Source organism: Labeo rohita, chromosome 19 (assembly GCF_022985175.1).
Source record: "Labeo rohita strain BAU-BD-2019 chromosome 19, IGBB_LRoh.1.0, whole genome shotgun sequence".
Classification (NCBI taxonomy): Eukaryota; Metazoa; Chordata; class Actinopteri; order Cypriniformes; family Cyprinidae; genus Labeo; species Labeo rohita.
In genome coordinates, this window is record NC_066887.1 from 11,193,146 (window position 1) to 11,214,512 (window position 21,367).

The following is a 21,367-nucleotide window of genomic DNA, read 5'->3' on the forward strand; positions in this document are numbered from 1 at the left end:
TATACGACATGAATTGTATGAAGATATATAATTTTTCAGAAACATAAAAAGTTAATTAACAAAATTGAAATTAAATTGAAATGCATAAAGGTGCACTCCAAAAAAACATAACCAGTGATGTGAATGAATGGTATCAAGACGTATTTAAATAATAAATAAATAAATAATGGAACAGAACAAAACCGTACAATTTTTAGGAAAAAATAACCATAAAGGTCCACCCTAAACAAAACCAACCCAATAAGAAAACTTTTTCGCAAACTATTTCATGAAGTGACTATTTTGTATGAATTTGTACGATGTGAACAAAAGCATGTAGGTCCTTCCTTAATTCGAGTCATGTAGTTTCACCTCGGCTCAGAATGCTTTTACGACGCAAGATTATTGTAAACACAGCCCACTGTGAACACCCTTGTGTGAACCTAATTCGCATCAACCGCTTCAACCTTCAAATTGTATAAATGATTATTTTAGGTTCAAGTGTGTGTAAGGATTTTGCAACAAGCAGAGCACGGCTGTTTCTAAGCAAACAGTGCCACCTGCTGTTCAAAACTACAAAACCATAAAGCTCCGCCATCAAACATAACCAACCCAATCTCACTGAAAAATTAAACTATTTTACAAGGCAATTTTGTATGAATTTATACAATATGAATTGTACGAAGATACACTCTTAAAAATAAAGCTGCTTCACGATGCAATAGAATTTTTGTCTAAATGGTTCCATAAAGAATCTTTAACATCTGAAGAACCTTTCTGATTTACAAAAGGTTCTTTTTGGTGAAAGAAAGTTCTTCAGATTATAAAAAGGCAAGAAAGAGATGGTTCTTTAAAGAACCTTTGACTGAAGTTCTTTGTGGAACCAAAAATGGTTCTTTTATGGCATCACTGTGAAGATCCTTTTAAAGCACCTTTATTTTTAAGAGTGTACAGATTTTTCAAAAACTAAAAAGTATATTAAAGTATATTATATAAGTATATTAAAGTAAGTATATTAAATATAAGCATATTAAAATATATTTTTAATTAAATAAATAAAATAAAAAAGCATGAATGCCCACCCCTAAATAACCAATGGCCTGAATGGTATGAAAGCTTATGTTTAAAAAAAAATCGGTAAGCATGAATGTCCACTCCGATACGTAAACAACCCCAATCTCATGGGAAAGAATAAATGTTTTACCAGGTGGCAATTTCTTGACTTTGTATGATGTGAATAGTATAAAACGTGTGTAAATATCCCCTGATCCCTTCTCTCTCCCCACTGTCCTATCCTGATAAAGGCAAAAATGCTTAAAAAGAAATCTAATTAATTTATTTATTTTAAAAAATCCATCATAAACATAAAACAAGAAAACAATAATAAATTCACCAGTTCACCAAAGCATAAAATTGTTATGTATTGCCTTGAGAGAGTGTGGGAAGATCCCTGCTGGAGTTGCTCCATGAGCTTAACCTTGTTTGTTCTTCATAACAGATAACTCTTCTGGAGAAGTGCTGACCAAACAAACACATAACCTTCTCGTCATTACGTTACCCGTGATGGCATATTTGGTCTGGTATATTGACATTTCTGTCTTTAACGTTTGGAGTACGACCGATCTGCAAGTCCCACTATTCCCCTTTCCCTGAAATAGCATGTGCTCCTGGCCATGTGTCAAAACAATTCAATGTGCCACAGTGATGCCTATTGAGGCATTTACTACCATGTCTTGTTAAGGACAATGAGAGCCCCTAACACTCTCTCACAGTCTTATGTCAGCTATAAGTATAAGGACATTCAAAAACCTATCACAGGACTGGCCCTTTAAGTGGCGGTGGATGTTATCCTGGAGAGAGTGGCAAGGAGAGTGTGTTTGCGCTGCGAGCAGACCTCTGTAAGCCAGTCATACAGACCCCGAGGGCAGATCTGTAGCAGTCTGACCTGGTTTAGATGTAATATTTACTCATCTGACCAAGCAAAAGGTTTATTAGCCTTGGCAGTGGGGTGTCTTTCAAGGTTGTTCGGAGTCACATGTCCACCCTGCTTAAGACAGCTGCTGCCTTGACACTCGTATGCTTTCAGCTAATTTAGGACAGTTAAGAGGAGACCTCACTCATTTCTTTCAGTCTGCAACAGGAATAAGGTGCACATTATCTAAACATTATTTTAGAGATATATGCTGTGAGCTCAGGCCCTGGTAGTTTAAGCTTCAGAAGATAAACACACTATTGTCCAAAGTCCATTTAAAAAATAAATAAATAAGAAGAATTCCCACTAGTGTTATTTCAGTGCACTCTATTTCAGTCACAAAGTGTTTAATAGCATTCTGTGTTGGAAATGATAGTTTGGGAAATTACTTTTTTAAAATAAAATGGCAGACTCCTTTGTTTTGCTAAGGCTATAATTATATGTATTCAAAATGCAGAATTGCCCCTTAGCATGGAGTTTGATTGACAAGTGATCTGACCAATCATAACACAGAATCTGCGATTTTTGCCCGACAAACAAATCAGACAGGAAAGTAGATTAACGTCGGTGACTTGGACTTGAATAATGGTGTGTATTCAATGTATTTCCACACTGAACAAAATATTTATTCACGTTTGTTTCATACTAACACTAATAAAGAGGAAGGGATGATCTATTCAGTGCCACTTGAACTGAGGCGCTATAATGAACTAGTCCCTGGTGAAAAAAACCGGATATCCTGGTAGGTATGTTTTGATGCTGGGATGCTGGTTAGGTAGGTTTTGATGCTGGTTTATGCTGGTCCTTAGCTGGTTTATGCTGGTCCTTGACCAGCAACATGACCAGCAAAAACCAGCATCAAAACCTACCTAACCAGCATCCCAGCATCAAAACATACCTACCAGCATATGCTGTTTTTTTCACCAGGGAGTGATTTGTCATGACAAATTAAAGAGGCATAAAAGGGTATTTATTGTGTGAATTTCTTTAAAAAATAAGACAGTTGTAAAGCTGACACTTTGTTTCATACCTAAAGTAGCCTTCTCTGTCTTGTCTGTCGACGTGTTGTCAGTTTTCTGTTTGCACCGCGATGTATTTTGTAGGGCTGGAAATTGATTCCAAAAAGAATCGATTCCTCGATTCTGAGGCGTTGGGAATCGAGAGTCGATTCCAAAGGTTGAAATCGATTCCGTCAAAGAATCGATTTCAAAGGTTGAGTCGACTCCCCATTCAAAGCCGTTTTCAGTTCAACAAAGCTTATATATGGACGCCTCTCCAACGAACGACTATTGTCATCAAACGGCGATTCACGAAAATAAACTGAATGAAAAGAGTCGGTACTGAGCACGTCCGAGTTTGAGGATGCAGCCTTCCGTTAAGCACTTATTCATTTGCCTCTTGCTCGCTAATAGTGATTAGAAGTCTGATTCGTTTCCACGAAAAGGTTCTTTCGGATAGATTGTTTTAATGAACCAGTTCAAAAATGATTCAGAAGGTATTTTACGGTGGAACTGGCTCATATTGACCACATGAGCACTGCACAACAAAATAGATCATGACGTGATTGATCTTAAATCATCATATCCATCTTAAATCAAATGCTATTTTTAACCTTTCTATCAGCCAGTGATCTGAAAGAAAGCGCCGAGAGCACAGATAAGTGGCCGAGAGCGCGTCTGACTGACAGATAAACCACTCTCTTATATCAAGCTCTTATATCAGTGTTGTTGTTAATGTTCTGGTTATTTTGTTTCAGTGTACAGTTCGTTAATTTTGTGCAACGCACATGCAATAAACGCATGTCTACTGCTGAGCTGTGGAATATGACCAATTTAATGAGCAGATTAAAAAAAAAAAAACATTACATAAAAATTACATATAGTGCTATTGCGCTGCGGGCGTCCCGAGTTCGAATCCCGTCTCGTGCACCTTTTCCGATCCCCCCCACTTCTCTCTCTCCCCCACTTCACTTCCTGTCTAACTACACTGCCCTGTCTAAATAAAAAATAAAATAAAAAAACGCCCCCCAAAAAAGGTTACTTTCTCGGACCTTTATATCCTACAGTCATGGTGAAATTAGGTTTCTCCAATCTAAAAAACAAGAATCGAAAACAACAGTGAGGAACCGAATCTCATCAATTCCAGAACCAGGAAACTGAAATGGACATTTCCAAAGTTTTCGGAATCGAACAGCCCTACTATTTTGCACTGCATGAGAATCTAATGTGTGGCGTGAGAGCGCCATAGCTTGTCAGGCATAGCAACAGTAACTAAGGGTGGAGGATCTTTGCAAATGCACAGTTACAATATTCTATTCGCAAGTAATTTTAAGTCAAATTTCATCTCAACCTCTAAAAACTGTTAAGTAAACTAACTTTTGAAAAAAAATAATTTGGGCAAAACTGTTCAGTGTGATGGAAATGCTGGCACAACTAAAAGCCAGTCATAATTTTTTGTAAAAATAATTTTACACAATATAAATTGTGACTGTAATATAAAAATAAGATAATATAAATTGAAAAGAAAGAAAGAAATATAAAGAAGCAAAATGTCAATAAATAAACAAATTTAACTGTATTTTATTGCTTTTTCTGTTTGGATTGTACAGTTTCCTGTGTTTAAACCACTGTAAATTCTACAAAAAAAATTTTTGTAGTAAAACAAAGATTCTTACTTTAAAATTGTTGTTAAAGCTGTGTTTGGTTCAGAATTTTACATTAGCATTTTTAGTACTTTCAGAATATTACTGTAAATGTAATCATTTCAGTGTTTTTCTATTTGCACAATTTTATGTTGTCATTTTACACAGCATTTTAACTTAATTTCACACATTTTAACAGTATACACATGTACTGCATGTAGTTTCAAAAAGTAATAGTCCACTGTGCATCTGTTCCAATGAAAGCTTATTTATGTAAAGGGCCGTAATGTTTGACAAATACTGACCACTTGTGGTATAATATAGGACACACAACCCATACCACAATAAATCAAAGTATCATTTATTTAAATAAAATCATTTAAATTCAGTCAACACTTTTCACATTTAAAAAATGTAATATAAGAATCAAAGAGCAGAGATTGACTTAAATAATGGTTTGTGATAAGATTTTGTGTGACAAATAAAAAAAAACTGTGGAGTAACAACTGCTGAGGTTTAAAGAAGTAAACCATTCTATTAAAACCCTTCAATAAGATTTCTTTTGTATGTCTTTGTTTCTTACACTGATCTGTAGTCCGGATTTGTAGGCACTCCTTATTGATCATTTTCGTACAAACACTACTGACTTTCCTCTATGTGGCAGACCTCTTGTTTTTCTGGGATTTAATACTCATGTGTTGAAAGTGCAGTAAATTCCCCAGTGGTCACTGGTGTAACGGCCACAGTCCAGTTTCTCCATTCCAACCAAGGCCATGTGCTCAGGAGTGACTCTTGGGCCGGTTTTAGCAGACCTAAGGAAGATGCGGTCGAAGCGACATCTGCTGACGTAAGGCACAGTCTTATTGCTGTTTGCTTTGGTGTCCCAGGTGTATCGGCAGTGTTCCTGTTTGCCCAGCTGTTCCCACACATCACACACACCTGGCGGCAGACCTCCCACCTTTACAACCTACGCAGGTCAGAAACAATATTCAGAAACTGATCGTGACTTTCACTGTATTTTAATTCCTCTATCATATTTGGAGCTACTGTGATTGTTAGCCCAGTGTTGCCCAGTCAAATTACCCTTCAAATTACCCTGGGATCATTTTGTGAACCATTAACAACGTGTATTATTAATGCAATACACAATTTCACAGACATGGATTAAAAATTTTGTTTTCTTTTATGGGCCATTCTACAGAATTGGTGCAAACTGCTGTCCCCCAACCAAAGAACACATTTAAAAACCATTTAAGTATTCAAATCTTAGATGTTTACTAAGATCATTTTATTATCTATTGAAACCCACAATAATATTTAAAATATCAGTAAGCTTAATAATAATAATAATAATAATAATAATAATAATAATAATATTATTATTATTATTATTATTATTATTATTATTATTATATTTGTGACCCTGGACCACAAAACCAGTCTTAAGTCGCTGGGGTATATTTGTAGCAATAGCCAAAAATACATTGTATGGGTCAAAATTATTGATTTTTCTTTTATGCCAAAAATCATTAGGAAATTAAGTAAAGATCATGTTTCATTAAAATATTTAGTAAAATTCCTACTGTAAATATACCAAAACTTAATTTTTGATTAGTAATATGCATTAGTAAGAGCTTCATTTGGACAACTTTAAAGGTGATTTTCTCAATATTTTGATTTTTTTTGCACTCTCAGATTCCATTTATTCAAATGGTTGTATCTCAGCCAGATATTGCCATATCATAACATTTAGCTTTCAGATGATATATAAAGCTCAATTTAAAAAAAAATGATACTTATGACTGGTTTTGTGGTCCAGGGTCACATATAGTATTCGTTATCATTTAGTGGGTACTTGTATTTGGAAGGTGGCTGCCCTAACCCTAACCCCCAAATTTCAACTTTAAACTAATTATTGTGTTTTATTCCATTGTTGTTTTTACAAATATACAAATATCTTTTAGATTTTTTTTTAAAAAAGAGAAGTTAAAAAATATTTATTTTGAATTTTCTTTGTAAATTCTGAACCTTTATGTAACAAAATGTCCCGAATTTTCATGTCACTACCAAAACAGTGTATGTTTGAGTCCATTGGCTAAGACAGATTTTAACTACATCCCTACATTTATGATCATAGAAATACTCCTGTGTAGAGTAGATAGGCCCCATCATTTTGAGGTAAATGTGTTCCAAAGCATGAAAATTCTGTGTGTAACTTTAAAGAACGTCACTACCGAACACAATTTTTCTATAATTAAACACACTTTTTTGAGTGCTATCCCATAACATTTCGTTTTTTATGTGTACAACTGTTCAGAACTATGCTAGCTAACCATGTGCTGATTAGCATCTTTAAGCTAGCTTCGCAAGTATCTAAAATTGTCACTACGAAACAGTCACGACCAAAACATTTGGGGAAGTTTGGGTAGTGATATCTTTTTTGGTTGTTATCCCATAAAATCGTCACTACAGTGAAAGTCACCACCGCAACATGTCATCATTGTTTCATAGTGACAAAAAGGAACATATAATTAGTTTGGGGTAAATAAACAATTTTAGTAGAGTTATGTAAATTGTTAATATTTTAGCATGTTTTAAATTCTGTAATATGATGTGGTTGCTGCCAAAGCATTACTGTCCACTACCAAAACCATGGGACGGTTTGTCAAAAACTTTATTGAATTATCAACTAAGATGTTATGATAGTGTTTGGTTCAATGTTTATTCAAACTAATGAATCCTTAACTTTGAAATCAGTATGATCAAGTTTTTGCCTTTTACAAAAAAAAAAAAATTGGATTCAAAATACAACAAATCTCATAAATCACACTTAAAATATTGTTACATTTGTAATTGTTATTGATTTACCTCTAAAAACTGTTAATAAAATAGAAAAAAATATATATATACACATAGATGAGAAAGCAAAATCTTAATAGGTCAATATAACCCTTCTTATTAAATTGTATATTACTGTGTTTTGGTAGTGAGAATTTTGGGGAAAGGACAAATATTCCAAAACTTTCTGAAAATACAATATGAGAATTAACTGCTCAATTACTTGAAATGTGTACCTTGGATATTATACAATTTGCATACATACAAAATTTGTGGAAAAATACATTAAGTCAATATGTTTACAACTCTGACTCTGAACCAGTTCTGTAGAATGGCCAATATATGTTTTAATTCAAATTCAAACTCTTTGTGTACTGCCAGTTAGGTATCACTCATCTAGTCCTTGTGCTGAATTTTAAAGCCTTTTTTTTTTTTATTTACCTCGGAGTCTCTGAGATTGGTGTCCCCAGCAAAAATGACAGTAGCGTCCTCTGGTGCTTCCCTCATCTTTTGAAATACAACCCGCAGTTGTTTCATCCTCTCCTCTGATTGGTTCTTACAGCTTTCTAAATGTGATGTCATCAAGTATAGCTTCTGACCTGAGAAAGTCACCTTAATAAAATACAACAGAGTTTAAAAAACAAATATATGTATACAGTACTGTGCAAAAGTCTTAGGCCACTAGTATTTTCATCAGCTAAAAATGGTTCCAAGTCAGTTGAAGTCAGTCTGTTGCTGTAGTGTGTCAGTAGGAAATATCAGTTTACATTTCTAAACATTAATTTTGCCATTAATTATAATAATCCAGTGATATTTTTGTGTGGAGCACAGGCTGTTGTCAGACTCCTTGTGCAAACAGAGATCTGATCTCTCCATCATTCAATCCAGTCTGTCTTAAGAAACAGAAAAAAACGGAGACAGACTAAATCCAGAAGAACTGTGGCAACATCTCCAAGATGCTTTAAGAGACCTATACCTACAAAGCTACAGTACTGTCAAAATTTTTAGACAGTCAGGCACATAAAATGAGGTTGCTGTCAAAAACAATGTCATAAATAGATTTTCTTTATCAATGAACTTTTATTAACTAAAATAAATAAGCATTTGATGTGACCATCCTTTGCGTTTAAAGCAGCTTTTGCCCTAGGTGCACTTGAGCAGAGTTTTTCAAGTAGCTTTGCAGGTAGGTTATTTGAAACATCTTGGAGATGTTGCCACAGTTTTTCTGGATTTAGTATGTCTCAGTTTGTTCTGTGTCTTCATGTCATTCCAGAGACAGACTGGATGATGGTGAGATCAGATCTCTGTGTGGAGCACTGGCTGTTGTCAGACTGCCTGTGCAAACAAAAATCTCACTAGATCATTACAATTAATGGCAAACGGAATGTTTGGAAATGTTAACCGATATTTTTTACTGACACACTACAGCAAAAGATAGAAATAACTTACTTTAAACCATTTTTTAGCTGGTGAAAATACCAGTGGCCTAAGACTTTTGCACAGTACTGTAAATTATGAGAAGCAAATTAATTATGAGAGATACCCAACAACCTAGAAATGGAAATATTTAAGTATACATACACTCTCGGTCAAAGGTTTGGGGTCAGTAAGATAAACAGTTATTTTAAATTATAAAGCTTTTCACAATATTCCTGACTTATTCCTGATTTTTTAATCAAATAAAACCCCAAACTTCTGAACAGTGGTGTACGCCAACACAATCTTTGGATAATGCTTATAAAAAAAACTCACCTGAGCAATTAACAGATTTCTCAACATTTGTGTTGTAGGATAACAGATGATCTCACTTTCCAAAAATTTTGTTCTTGATTTCTTCAACATTATTCCTGTGAAGTATCCATCTTCGCTTCCTTTAATGACAGAGAACTTCATGAATCATTGAACAACAAATAAGTTCACTGAGCACTGGGGTCATTCTCTTACCTTCAACAAACAGGTAGCTGACAGCACGTTTCTTAAGATACTGAATATAAGACGGAATAAGTTCTTGAAGAAAAACCACATCTGGTGTATATCTACAAAAGAACAATGAAGAGTTACGAGTATAACAAACTTAGTATCAAATCAAAAATGAAATAGAGGATATCAGGGGTCTCTAAACAACTCACAGAGCTAGATACGAACACAAGCCCCTGGCCCGCTCTGCAAGACTTAATGTGTCCAAACCGTCCACATTCCAGCTGATGACAGAGAGCTTGCTGTCCTCCACATTAGATTCGGTTACGCCACTTTCAGCCTGACTTTCTTGGGCGTTCACACTGCTGGAGCAGGAGGGTTCCTCTGCTGTCAGGTCAATGCTGCACAACAAACAATTTGAAAAAAAAGATTTAACATATTATTAGTATATACAAATATAGAGTATAGTATTACGCATCTCTAATAAATAGAAGAAAAAACATTACCAAGCCATCTGGTCTGTTTTACATTTCTTCTTTGCTCCTGAAGTGTCAGCAGTGTCTGAGGAGTTCACCTCCTTTCTCTTATTCCCAGACACATCTTTGGTTTCCTCAACATCTTCAACATCAAAGACTGAGTCCATATGAGCCTCGAAGAAAGAGTTCAATGCTCTCTGGCAGAAACACAGAAATAAAACTGCTTTTAAAAGAACATGAATGGTTGTAGATGAAAAATACAAAACATGCTTTAATCAATTATAGAAACTTGGTGCAGCAGAGGTTAAGGTGCAGTAATAGTGGCATACCTCCATATCCCATTCATTTTCTGCTAGATAACACTGCGCCACAGCACTATCCGACCCAGAGATAGAGGCAAACTGATCGCAAAGACTCGTCCTCGTTTCCTCAAGAGCAGACATTTGGTGATCGGTGTGATTACCTGACATTACAGTGTTGGACATGTTCACAGTTGAATATAACGGCGGGACATGGACGCGTGCAGCTACAAAAACATTCCGGATGGAACCCGCGAAAATACGGAAACAATATCAATATTAACGTATGCCTGAGGTCGCTGGACCTAAGTTATTTACACTGTACTACAGATTACGACCTCAAAGTATTATTACCCTAATTTTCACATTAAACGTTCCACAAAGAAAGTCCCAAAATGAAGAATTATTATTGTTCAAACAGAGGCTTTTCGGAAGCATTTACCTGTAGTACTGAAAGAGTCGGTTCTTTCGAACAGCTCGTTTCAACACTGAAACGATTCAGTGATTCTTTTATAGCGTGGCGTAATTACTAAAACTGAATATGTAAGCTTTCTGTTGATGTATGGTTTGCTAGAATAGGACAATATTTAACCGAGATACAACTATTTGAAAACCTAGAACCTGAGAGTGCAAAAAATCTAAATATTGAGAAAATCAACTTTAAATGTGTCCAAATGAAGCTCTCAGCAATGCATATTACTAATCAAACATTAGATTTTGTTATATTTATGATAAGAAATTGACAAAATATCTTAATGGAACATGATCTTTATTTAAAATCCTAATGATTTTTTGCATAAAAGAAAAATCGATCATTTTAACCCATGTATTTAATAAATTTACTTGTGCTACTTATGATTTTGTGGTCCAGGGTCACATATTAATCAAATAATTTTTAGGCGATGTGTGCCGATTCAGTTTGTTAAATAAAATAAGCTTTAAAAATGTATAATAAAATATAAATAAAAATGTTGAATAAAATACAAATACGTTTAGAACCTAAATATAGTTAGCATTAACATAAATAATTCTAAAATTAGTACGTTTATGTTTTATTAGTATTAGTACGTTTACATTGATCCAGCCCTGTTTTTGAAACGAATCGTTCAGATCTGTTTTGTTTGTTCAGATGCATTGAAAAGATACGACTCAAATGAATCATGAATGATCCTTTATTTCATAATAAAAGTCCGTACAGCCGAATGGTCAGTTTTAGCTTCTAATAATATTTATAGATTGGCTTGTTAGTTTACCTAACTAGACGAATGCACTGTCATTTTTCATTAGCTATCTGCAGGTATCCTCGCTTTTGGTGAGAGGCCTTTTAAATGAGGGAATCCGAAAGACCCTTACTTCGGAAAATAATAATACTTTTATTTTGTATAACATCTGAGACATCTTTCAAACATTCTTCAAGGGTTAACTTGTCCTTCACTGTGTTGTAGTATTTGGAAAATCAGTAATGGCTTCGTTGTCGCTAAATTCATTAAAACAGATCATGAGAGCGTTGGTGGATAGTCCTGGATTTGACCGGGTTTTAAGTAAGGTAGGTGCAGAGCGGAATCTTTGATTCTCAATGATTCTCCTTGGAGATGCACACATTGATATGCAAACCAGACAGACCGGTGTTTTAACAAATAATGCTACCTGTCAGATTGTGCTACCAACACTGTGTTTTTCATACTGTAATGTTATGTTTAGGGTTGGGGTAGGTGTACACGTTAATAAAGCCTCACACAATATTAATATCATGCTGGAAGCAAAATCTGATAGGTAGCGTTTTTCGCTGTCGAATTATGCTACCATCTGTTTTAATGGGAGGTAGCAAAATCTGACAGGGTAGCACAAATTGTCAGAACACCGGTTCACACTGCAGTAAACATATTGAGCCGTTCGTGTTATGATCAGGTGGAGATACTGTCTGCATCCCCGGGTAAAGTGGTGTGTGAGCTGAAGGTGGAGGAGGAGCACACTAACAGAGGAGGCACTCTGCACGGAGGACTGACAGCCACACTGGTGGATATGATCTCCACTACTGCCATCATGTACAGTGAAAGAGGAGCTCCCGGGGTCAGCGTGGACATGAACATAACGTGAGCGTTTGACTAAATGTTTGACTGACACTGTATGCTGGACTACAGTATGTGCTACTACTGTATCATGTATGGGGAAGACTGGGGAAATATCTCATCAGTTTTGGTAAAGTAATTGTTTTTGGCAGTTGTAATGAAAGTGTAACTAAAACAGTAAAATTTTAAAATATTTTTATTCTTTAAAATAACTGTTTTCTGTTTGAATGTATATTAAAATGTAATTTATTCTTATGATCAAAGCTAAATTTTCAGCATCATTACTACAGTCTTCATTGTCTCATGATCCTTCAGAAATCATTTTAATATGCTGATTTGCTGCTCAAGAAACATTCACGATTATTATATCATCATCATCAATATTTAAAACCGTTGAGTGCATTTTTTCAGGATTCTTTGATGAATAGAAAGATCCAAAGATTAGCATTTATCTGAAATAAAACGTTTTTGTAACATTATACTATTCAAAAGCTTGGAGTCAGTGTAGAAATTAACATTTTCATTTGGCAAATGCTTTAAATTGATCAAAAGTGATGATAAAGACATTTATAATGTTACAAAATATTTCTATTTCAGATAAGTACTGTTCTTAAATTTTTATTTATCAAAGAAACCTGAAATTCTTCTCAGCTGTTTTTAACATAATAATAATAAATGTTTTTTGAGCAGCAAATCGGAATATTAGAATGATTTCTAAAGGATCATATTCCATTTATTTATTTAAAAATGGAATGAATTAATTAATAATATAGTAGTCAACATTTGAAGTGGATCAAAAAAGTTCATCAAAGATAAGAATGGGCATTGTTTTGGTTTTAGGACAACTTTGATGAAAGGTTTTGATCCACTTCAAATGTTGACTACTGTATATAACTGTAATATTCTTTTTTTAAAAATATAAAATGTAAATAAAAAAATACAATTTTGCAATTGGCAACTAAGATTATTAGTTACTTAACATTACTTGAATTAAAACTGAAATAAATTGAGGCTACATTGGTATACTAAAAAAAAAAAAAAAAAAGACAAAAGCACATAGCAAAATTAGTAAAACTAACATTTAAATTTTAGTTAAAATTTATTTTACAAAATAAAACATTCTAAATATGAATCTTGATGAATGTTGGTTTTAAATACCTAGCTCAAAAATTCTTTAAATTTGAATTCTGTACTTCAAACTGTAATTTCAATATCATAATATTGTACAACTGTAAGATAAACAAGTGAAGACAATAAAACCACAATGGCATACTTTTTTTTGACAATATTCCACTATGCAATGCAGGTAGGGCTATTTTTCATAAACGTCTGCTTATAAATTTCTTATGGCTGTTAAATTAATTAATCGCATCCAAAATAAACAATGTTTACGTAATATGTATGTACTGTGTGTGTGCATATATATATATATATATATATATATATATATATATATATACACACACACTATAAATCATGTATAAATATATTTATATATGTACATATTGTAGATGTATGCCTGTGTATTTATATTTCATACACACACAAATATGCGACCCTGGACCACAAAACCAGTCATACGGGGCCAGTTTTTCAAAATTAACATTTATACATCACCTAAAAGCGGAAATAAATAAATAAGCTTTCCATTAATGTATGGTTTGTTAGGATAGGACAATATTTGGCCGAGATACAATGGATCTGGAATCTGAGGGTGCAAAAAATCAAAATATTGAGTAAAATCACCTTTAAAGTTGTCCAAATGAAGTGCTTAATGTGTATTACTAATCAAAAAGTTAAGTTTTGATACATTTACAGTACAAATTTTACAAAATATCTTTATGGAACATGATTTTTGGCATAAAACAAAAACCCATACAATGTATTTTTGGATATTGCTACAAATATACACCAGCAACTGAAGACTGGTTTTGTGGTCCAGGGTCACATATTATTTACAACATATTATTCCTACTCTGAAATACTGGGGCATGTTGTCACAAAGTGTTCAACTGTTTTTCCCCCCTGGTTAATAACGACTGAAACATTCAACAGCTTTTTTTATGTGCCAAGACCAAGTGAAATAAGAGAAGTGTGACAAATAGCCCCAGTCTCAACTAGAAAAGACTCTTAAGACTTAAATTTGTTTGCTTTCTATTTAACAGATACATGAATGCAGCTAAAATTGGAGATGATGTCCTGATCACTGCACAGGTTTTAAAACAAGGACGGACTTTGGCATTTGCAACAGTAGATCTCACCAACAAGGCGAACGGAAAACTCATTGCTCAGGGAAGACACACCAAACACCTCGGCAGCTGATTATGTACATGATGTTATTTATATAATAAACTCCAGCATAAAAATGTTTGCACTGTGTTAGGATATGTTCAGCAGTGTTTATTTCAAAAGAATTATTCAAACAACGGGTACATCAAAATAAAGACAAAGACCCACCTTCCCCTTCGGCGTGAACTTAGAATTTCAAAAAGGGGGAAAAAAAGTAAAGATTTTATGCCATAAGAACAGACAAAGATGGCTTACAGATACCAAGTCCCAAGCACTGCAATATTTAGTACTTTCAGAACAGGGTGGTCTAGAAAAGAAAAACAAATCCGTAATGATCCATTTCAAGTTTCGCTACGAAATTTCTCATTAGGTACATAAGCTTGAACATCAGTCTCCCATCACATACCCACCACCATTGATTACATCTGGTATCAGTAGCTCGTATGTATATATAGTGCATGAGTTGCTCGATTGGTGACAATTACCATCCCAAGCAAAAAACAGCATCAGAATTCCTCCAACAGACAGTTTATGTCAACCATCTTAGATATACATCACACACACCGCACCTCCGTCCCCATCGGGCACCACTCCTCCAGAAATGATAAAGCAAACAAGGTTTGTCATATTATAGGCAAGGAATGACACTCAAATTAAAATGTCCAGCAAAAACTAAGGCGGTAACTGAATGAGAAGCAATGCCTACACCAAATGAGTTAACAAGTATTGTTCACCTTGTAATAGAAGCCTTTTGAGGAAGACTACCCAGGCTCTTTTGTCCTCTGTCACTGATTGTCATTACTCTACTCAATATAACAGACTTGTTAACTATCCCTCATGACAGTGATGTTAAAGTCAGTCCAACACACGAGGACCACATGTGAGAGACCTCTGTCAATGGTTTCCTTTTTTTTTAGTTTTTTGTTTTGTTTTGTTTCCTTAACGTATAGAGTTCCTTCGGTGACTGGTATTGTTGACGGTGCAGCTCCAAGAGAACAACCACTCAAAATCAATGTTCATGCAGGTTCAAATAAAAACTGATCAGAGAGAGGGGAGATGGGATGAGCCAAAGCAACTGGTGGTTGAGGGAGGGATTTAAAACGAAACAAAAAAAGGAGCTAAATTAAATCTCACGATGAAAATGAGTGGTTAACAAAAAGGAGAGTTCCAAGCACAAGTTCATATCTATTCAACTGAGGGATGTGTAGATAAGGACAACTTGCTTCGAGGCTTCGAGGGGTGTCTTCCGTGCGATTCTCCTAGTCAGGCATGTATGGACGGAGGTGGTCCTCGATGTCTCCGACCCCCCAGCAGGTGAGCTGGTCCTGCGGCAGGTAGAGACAGAGGCTGCACAACTTGAAAACTGTGAGCTTGGTTTTTGGAGTCTGTGGAAGAAAGAGGAGACCATTGTTAGGCTATTTCTAAAGGGATAGTTCACCCAAAAATGTAAATTCTGCCAGTAATTACTCATCCTCATGTCGTTCCAAACCCATAAGACCTTCGTTCATCTTCTAAACACAAATTAAGTTATTTTTGATTAAATCTGAGAGCTTTCTAACCATGCATAGACAGCAATGCAACTAAGGGTCCAGAAAGGTCTTACAGATTTGGACCAACATGAGGGTGAGTAATTAATGACAGAGTTTTCATTTTTAAGTGAACTATCCCTTTAAATACTACATTATACAGTAAATATTAGGGTACTATAAGGTGTAGAGTTATTAGTAATTCATCAAAATTACAATTTTGGTCAAAAGTTTACATCCCCCTTTCAGAACGTGCAAAATTTTAATTTTACCAAAATAAGAGGGATCATACAAAATGCATGTTATTGTTTATTTAGTACGGACCTGAATAAAATTTCACATAAAGATGTTTACACAGTCAACACGAAAAAATTATAGTTACATATAGTGACATTACAATAGTTTACATCCCCTTGATTCTTAATACTGTGTTGTTACCTGAATGATCCACAGCTGCATTTTCTTTTTTTTTTTTTTTCTTTTTTTAAGTGATAGTTGTTCATGAGTCCCTTGTTTGTCCTGAAGAGTTAAACTGCCTGCTGTTCTTCAGAAAAATCCTTCAGGTTCCACTATTTTTATTTTATTTTATTTATTTATTTATGTGCATTGAACCCTTTCTAACAATGACTATGATTTTGAGATCCATCTTTTCACACTAAAGACAACTGAGGGACTCTGTAATGCAACTATTACAGAAGGTTCAAGCACTCACTGATGCTTCAGAAGGAAACACAATGCATTAAGAGCTGGGGATGAACAGAGTGGAATTGTTTACATTTTTCTTATTTTGTCTAAATATTATATATATACATACATATTTTTTTATTTAGTACTGCCCTTCAGAGGTAACAGAAGATAGTTACATGTTTCCCAGAAGAGAAAGTAAGTTATGAGTTCCTCATTTGTCCTCAAGATGGATGACAAGTGTGACAAGATGGATCTCAAAATCATAGTCACTGCTAAAAAGGGTTCAAGTACACAATATGCACAAAAAAATACACAAAAAAACCCAAAGAATTTGTGGGACCTGAAGGATTTTTTTCTGAAGAACAGCAGGCAGTTTAACTGTTCAGGACAAACAAGGGACTCGTGAACAACTAACACTAAACAAACAAAAAAAAAAAACAGCTGTGGGTCATTCAGGTAACAACACAGTATTAAGAATTAAGCATAAGTAAACTTTTGAACAGGGTCACTTTTATAAATTCAGCTATTATTTTCTCCTTGTGGACTATATGTAAACATCTTTATGTGATATATCTTATTTAGGTCAGTACTAAATAAACATTAACATGCACTTTGCATAATCCATCTTATTTCGGTAAAATAATTAACATTTTGCAGATTCTGAAAGGGGGATGTAAAATTTTGACCTCAACTGTACTTTGATTTGCTAAAGATTACATTTAACAATGTTATTGAAGTTGGATAAAAATTGTTAGATAAATATAAAACACTGATACAAAACAAAAACTTAAATCCCTGCTGATAACTTTCAGGACATCCTTAATTATAATCATGGATCATTATACTTTGTTTTATCAAACCAACCTGTAAGTGCTGTCTGTCCACAAAGAGAAAGACAGACTGATTGGGGTTGTTCATAACCATCCCAGCCTTGTCCTTCCGACCAACAGCATGCAAAAACTGCTTTTCATAGTCTCCATGATGAAACTCGAACTTGGCCTGTTAACATTCAGAAACAAGTGTAACTACATTAAATTTGTAAATGGATTTCTATACATCATTCACGCCCACTGAGCAAATGGCGCATGTTGAATACGTGGTATAAAAGGATCAGTTCACATCCATGTACCCATCCCAGTGTCATCCAAGATGTTCATGTCTTTCTTTCTACAGTCAAAAAGAAATTAAATCATTGCAGGATTTTTCTCCATATAGTGGGGATCACCAGGTTGAAGGTCCAAATTGCAGTTTCAGCGCAGCTGGGCTCTACACAATCCCAGCCGAGGAATAAGGGTCTTATCTAGCTAAACAATCAGTCATTAAAAAAAAAAAAAAATTAAATAAGCATATACTTTTTAACCACAAATGCTCGTCTTGCACTAGCTCTGCAATGCGTGTTCGTGACTTCTCATTTTCTCCTCCAACTTCAAAATCATTAAATGTTGTTTTACCTTTGCACATTTGCTTTGTAAACACTTGGTCAGTACTTCCGCCTGCGTCACGCATGGTCTTAAAGTCAAGCTAGTGCAAGAAGAGCATTTTGTGATTAAATTATTATTTTTTTATTATTTTTTTTTTTTTAAGAAAATGACCAATTGTTTTGGTAGGCAAGACCCTTATTCCTCAGTTGGGATCATGTAGAGACCTTCAACCCATTTAACCCCCACTAAAGTCTATATGGAGAAAAATCCTGGAATGTTTTCCTCAAAAAACTTCATTTCCTTTCAACTGAAGAAAGACAGACATGAACATCTTGGATGACATGGGGGCGAGTAAATTATCATGAAATGTTTAATCTGAAAGCGAACTAATCCTCAAGTACAAGAAATAGGTAGCAAGCACCACTTTTTTTTGGCAGAAGTTAAATATACACACCTGAACAGGCCTGAATGGTTCATGTTCAGCCCCTTTCCATCTGGAGAACAGGAGACAGACAATCTTCTCAATATCATTGCGGGGCCAAAGGATAAAGTCCATCTCCTGGGTACAACCTATCACATCCTGTACAGATTTAGAAACACCAGTGAGACACGAAATAGCAAGTGACCTTAAACGACATGACACACCATTATGGTTGCAATACAGCTGACAGCAGCTAAATCTTCAACTGACAATGTCGAAACCGCTTTGTGTGCCAACACTTACTCTACGCATCGACTGGTAACGAGGCGCGTGTAACTGCACCACATCTTTCTGGAGAAGTTCTAAAGAACTCTCTAAGGAGTAGCTCGAATCCTTCACGCCTTTAAGGATATTTTCCTCATAGTTGTTGGTCATCACAGGTACCACCTCAGCTACTTCGAAGAGTGCAGACTTCTTTTTCTATGAGAGGTGGGATAAAGACATATTAGTGCAATCACAGGCAAACGGTCTATTCCTAAATCAGTTTGGTACAGAAATCACTCAACGTACCTTTTCCTTAAATACAAAGGCAATGTAGATCTTGAAGTCGAACTGATCGGCCAAAGATTCTCGTTTCTTCCGTAGCTGGGCGCGGAGTCGGTTTCTTGTTTGATTCCGGCGAGAATTTGGGTCTCCCATTGTTACGGACAGTACTGTTTTCCTTAAGCAGACTTTTTTTTATTTTTCGCTTTTATTTTCTTGACTGTAGACTACGTGGTTTTCAAACTCTTTTAAAAACTAAACAAGCTATAACCAAGCACTACCTGCAGCACATACTAATTTGAATTAAAGAACAAAGTTAGCGAAATCAAATCAAGTCATTTTTAATCAATATTGGTAGTGCACTTGGGCCAAGTAAGTTTGCACTTGTCTAAGTTTTGATGATGTTACACCATTTTTTAAAACAAACAACCAAGCCAAGGCTAAGTGTAAACTAAAAGAAACCACTCATATAACACGACCTGATCAATTAGTATTTGTTTTTATATGAGAAACTGTGTTGTATCACTGAATAAAGGACAGAAAACACAAATGCCTGCTACGCTGAAAGCCCATACCGACAGTTTTGTGTTTGCGTCCGTGTGTGTGAGGGGACAGATCCCTGTCTTTAGATAAATAAATCTTGTTTAAGTTATCTAAAACGCTGACCAAGAGATTTGACTTTGGAAAGTCTCTTCCAGGATTGACTCTTGCTTGCATCCATGTCTTTGAATAAACGGTCTCATAAAAGCACATCTGAATGACAGGTGAGAAAGACAACCATGGCAGAGAAATGCAGATGCCATGAGATCTTGGCACTGAGTAAGAACACAGACTTTGCGGGACATCTTGGGATTTAAGGGCATAAAATGGGCCCACGAGTTCTCCTGCCACGGTTGAGTTTCATTGTGAGGCTTTTATTTTGTGGCTGGCTAGCAAACTAATGCTAGCTAAGCTGAATTCACACACGCCACCGACTAATAACCCGGTTGTGAAGGGAGCTACATGTCTTTTTTATCCAGTATGAGATCTACGAGAGCATCCAAAGCTAGTATTCATCAATAAACCGACTGTTACATTTTGTGTTTTGCCTGTTTTCTGTTTGTTATCGCGACGCTAGCAGAGACTGGCTTCGATGCGTGGCTGGCTAACTGGCTAACTATTGTTTCTCGTCATTTTCTCGAGTTGTCTTCCAAGCCCGTTGCGAGCCGAGCAAGTACTGCAAAACAATCCTAACACGTCTTAATACACCGAGCTCAGTGCAAAAAAACCCCGCTCCGGATGGAATCGACCCTCGGCGGAGGTTTAGCTTGATGGTCTCCCGTTTGTTTTCGAGCTTTTCCACAGTCGTCACACACCCGTATATGCCATGTCAAGATAAACTGACAAACCGACCGAAGTCCTCCGTTCTCTCAGGTAACAGACGGCGGGATCTGCATCGCGGTGGACCCATAATGATGGAAGGAAAGGGTGAAATGTCTTTCGGGCGGTTCTTTCGACTGTTTCGGACCTTTGATCTGCGTTTGTCTGGAAAATAACAAGCGCTCCTCGCTGAACAAACAACTCAAAATGGCCGATGCGCGTCACGCAGCTGTGCACATGTGACAGAGGAGGAGCGCGCTCCTGTCAGCTGGATTTATGTAGGGCAGTGTTGTGACACGTTTTGTTTAAACGTCTTTTCTTTTTGCACAATATGTCTCGAGCTTTTATACAACACTCCTTTGTTTATAAAACAAAGATTTTTTTGACTCACTGATTTATATTGTGAAACTCACTTATTTGTCTGTTACACATTTAAGGGTTGTTACAAAAAATTACTTACTATTAAACAATGCAAAATTAATATCTAGTGCAAGTAGTAAAATTAATATATAGTGCACCACTACCTGAGAAAAAAACCGTAGGTGTTGTCAGTTGTCACGTGGATTAAATTATTAATAAGTACTTAAAGTGTCAAAACTTAATACGGACGTAATAAATTTCTCAGTCAATTCAATAAAACATATTGTCATTCGACTATACTGTAATAAATAGTTAACATCATATACACGTAATACTCAAAATACACATTATTAATTTGTATGTATACTACCAGTCAAAAGTTTTTGAACAGTAAGAGTTTTAATATTTTTTAAAGAAGTCTCTTCTGCTCACCAAGCCTGCATTTATTTGATCCAAAATACAGCAAAAACTGTAAAATTTTGAAATATTTTAACTATTTAAAAGAACTGTTTTCTATTAGAATATATTTTAAAACATAATTTATTCCTGTGATTTCAAAGCTGAATTTCT

General features: G+C 35.3%; 3 protein-coding genes across 4 annotated transcripts; 1 reads left to right on the top strand and 2 right to left on the bottom strand.

The window, feature by feature from the left end:
* Positions 1-4,932: 4,932 nt before the first annotated feature.
* Positions 4,933-10,590, bottom strand: tdp2b (tyrosyl-DNA phosphodiesterase 2b). Of its 2 annotated transcripts, XM_051136156.1 has the most exons (8): positions 10,565-10,590; positions 10,153-10,286; positions 9,854-10,020; positions 9,560-9,748; positions 9,375-9,466; positions 9,183-9,301; positions 7,872-8,042; positions 4,933-5,559 (listed from the first exon to the last, which is right to left on the bottom strand). In XM_051136156.1, the coding sequence occupies exons 2-8, from the start codon at positions 10,264-10,266 to the stop codon at positions 5,284-5,286; spliced, it is 1,128 nt and encodes a 375-aa protein (XP_050992113.1). In that variant the 5' UTR covers positions 10,267-10,286; positions 10,565-10,590; the 3' UTR covers positions 4,933-5,283. The 2 variants fall into 2 exon arrangements, with proteins under 2 accessions (XP_050992113.1, XP_050992112.1); XM_051136155.1 differs by lacking the exon at positions 10,565-10,590 and having other exon boundaries at positions 10,153-10,548.
* A 913-nt stretch (positions 10,591-11,503) lies between these two features.
* Positions 11,504-14,666, top strand: acot13 (acyl-CoA thioesterase 13). The gene is made up of 3 exons (XM_051136723.1): positions 11,504-11,668; positions 12,031-12,215; positions 14,357-14,666. Exons 1-3 carry the CDS (start codon positions 11,585-11,587, stop codon positions 14,511-14,513), a joined length of 426 nt encoding a protein of 141 aa, XP_050992680.1. The 5' UTR covers positions 11,504-11,584; the 3' UTR covers positions 14,514-14,666.
* Positions 14,577-20,669, bottom strand: c19h6orf62 (chromosome 19 C6orf62 homolog). Its single transcript, XM_051136722.1, has 5 exons — positions 19,106-20,669; positions 18,839-19,015; positions 18,569-18,694; positions 17,558-17,692; positions 14,577-15,865 (listed from the first exon to the last, which is right to left on the bottom strand). The coding sequence occupies exons 1-5, from the start codon at positions 19,232-19,234 to the stop codon at positions 15,740-15,742; spliced, it is 693 nt and encodes a 230-aa protein (XP_050992679.1). The 5' UTR covers positions 19,235-20,669; the 3' UTR covers positions 14,577-15,739.
* Between the last annotated feature and the right edge of the window lie 698 nt (positions 20,670-21,367).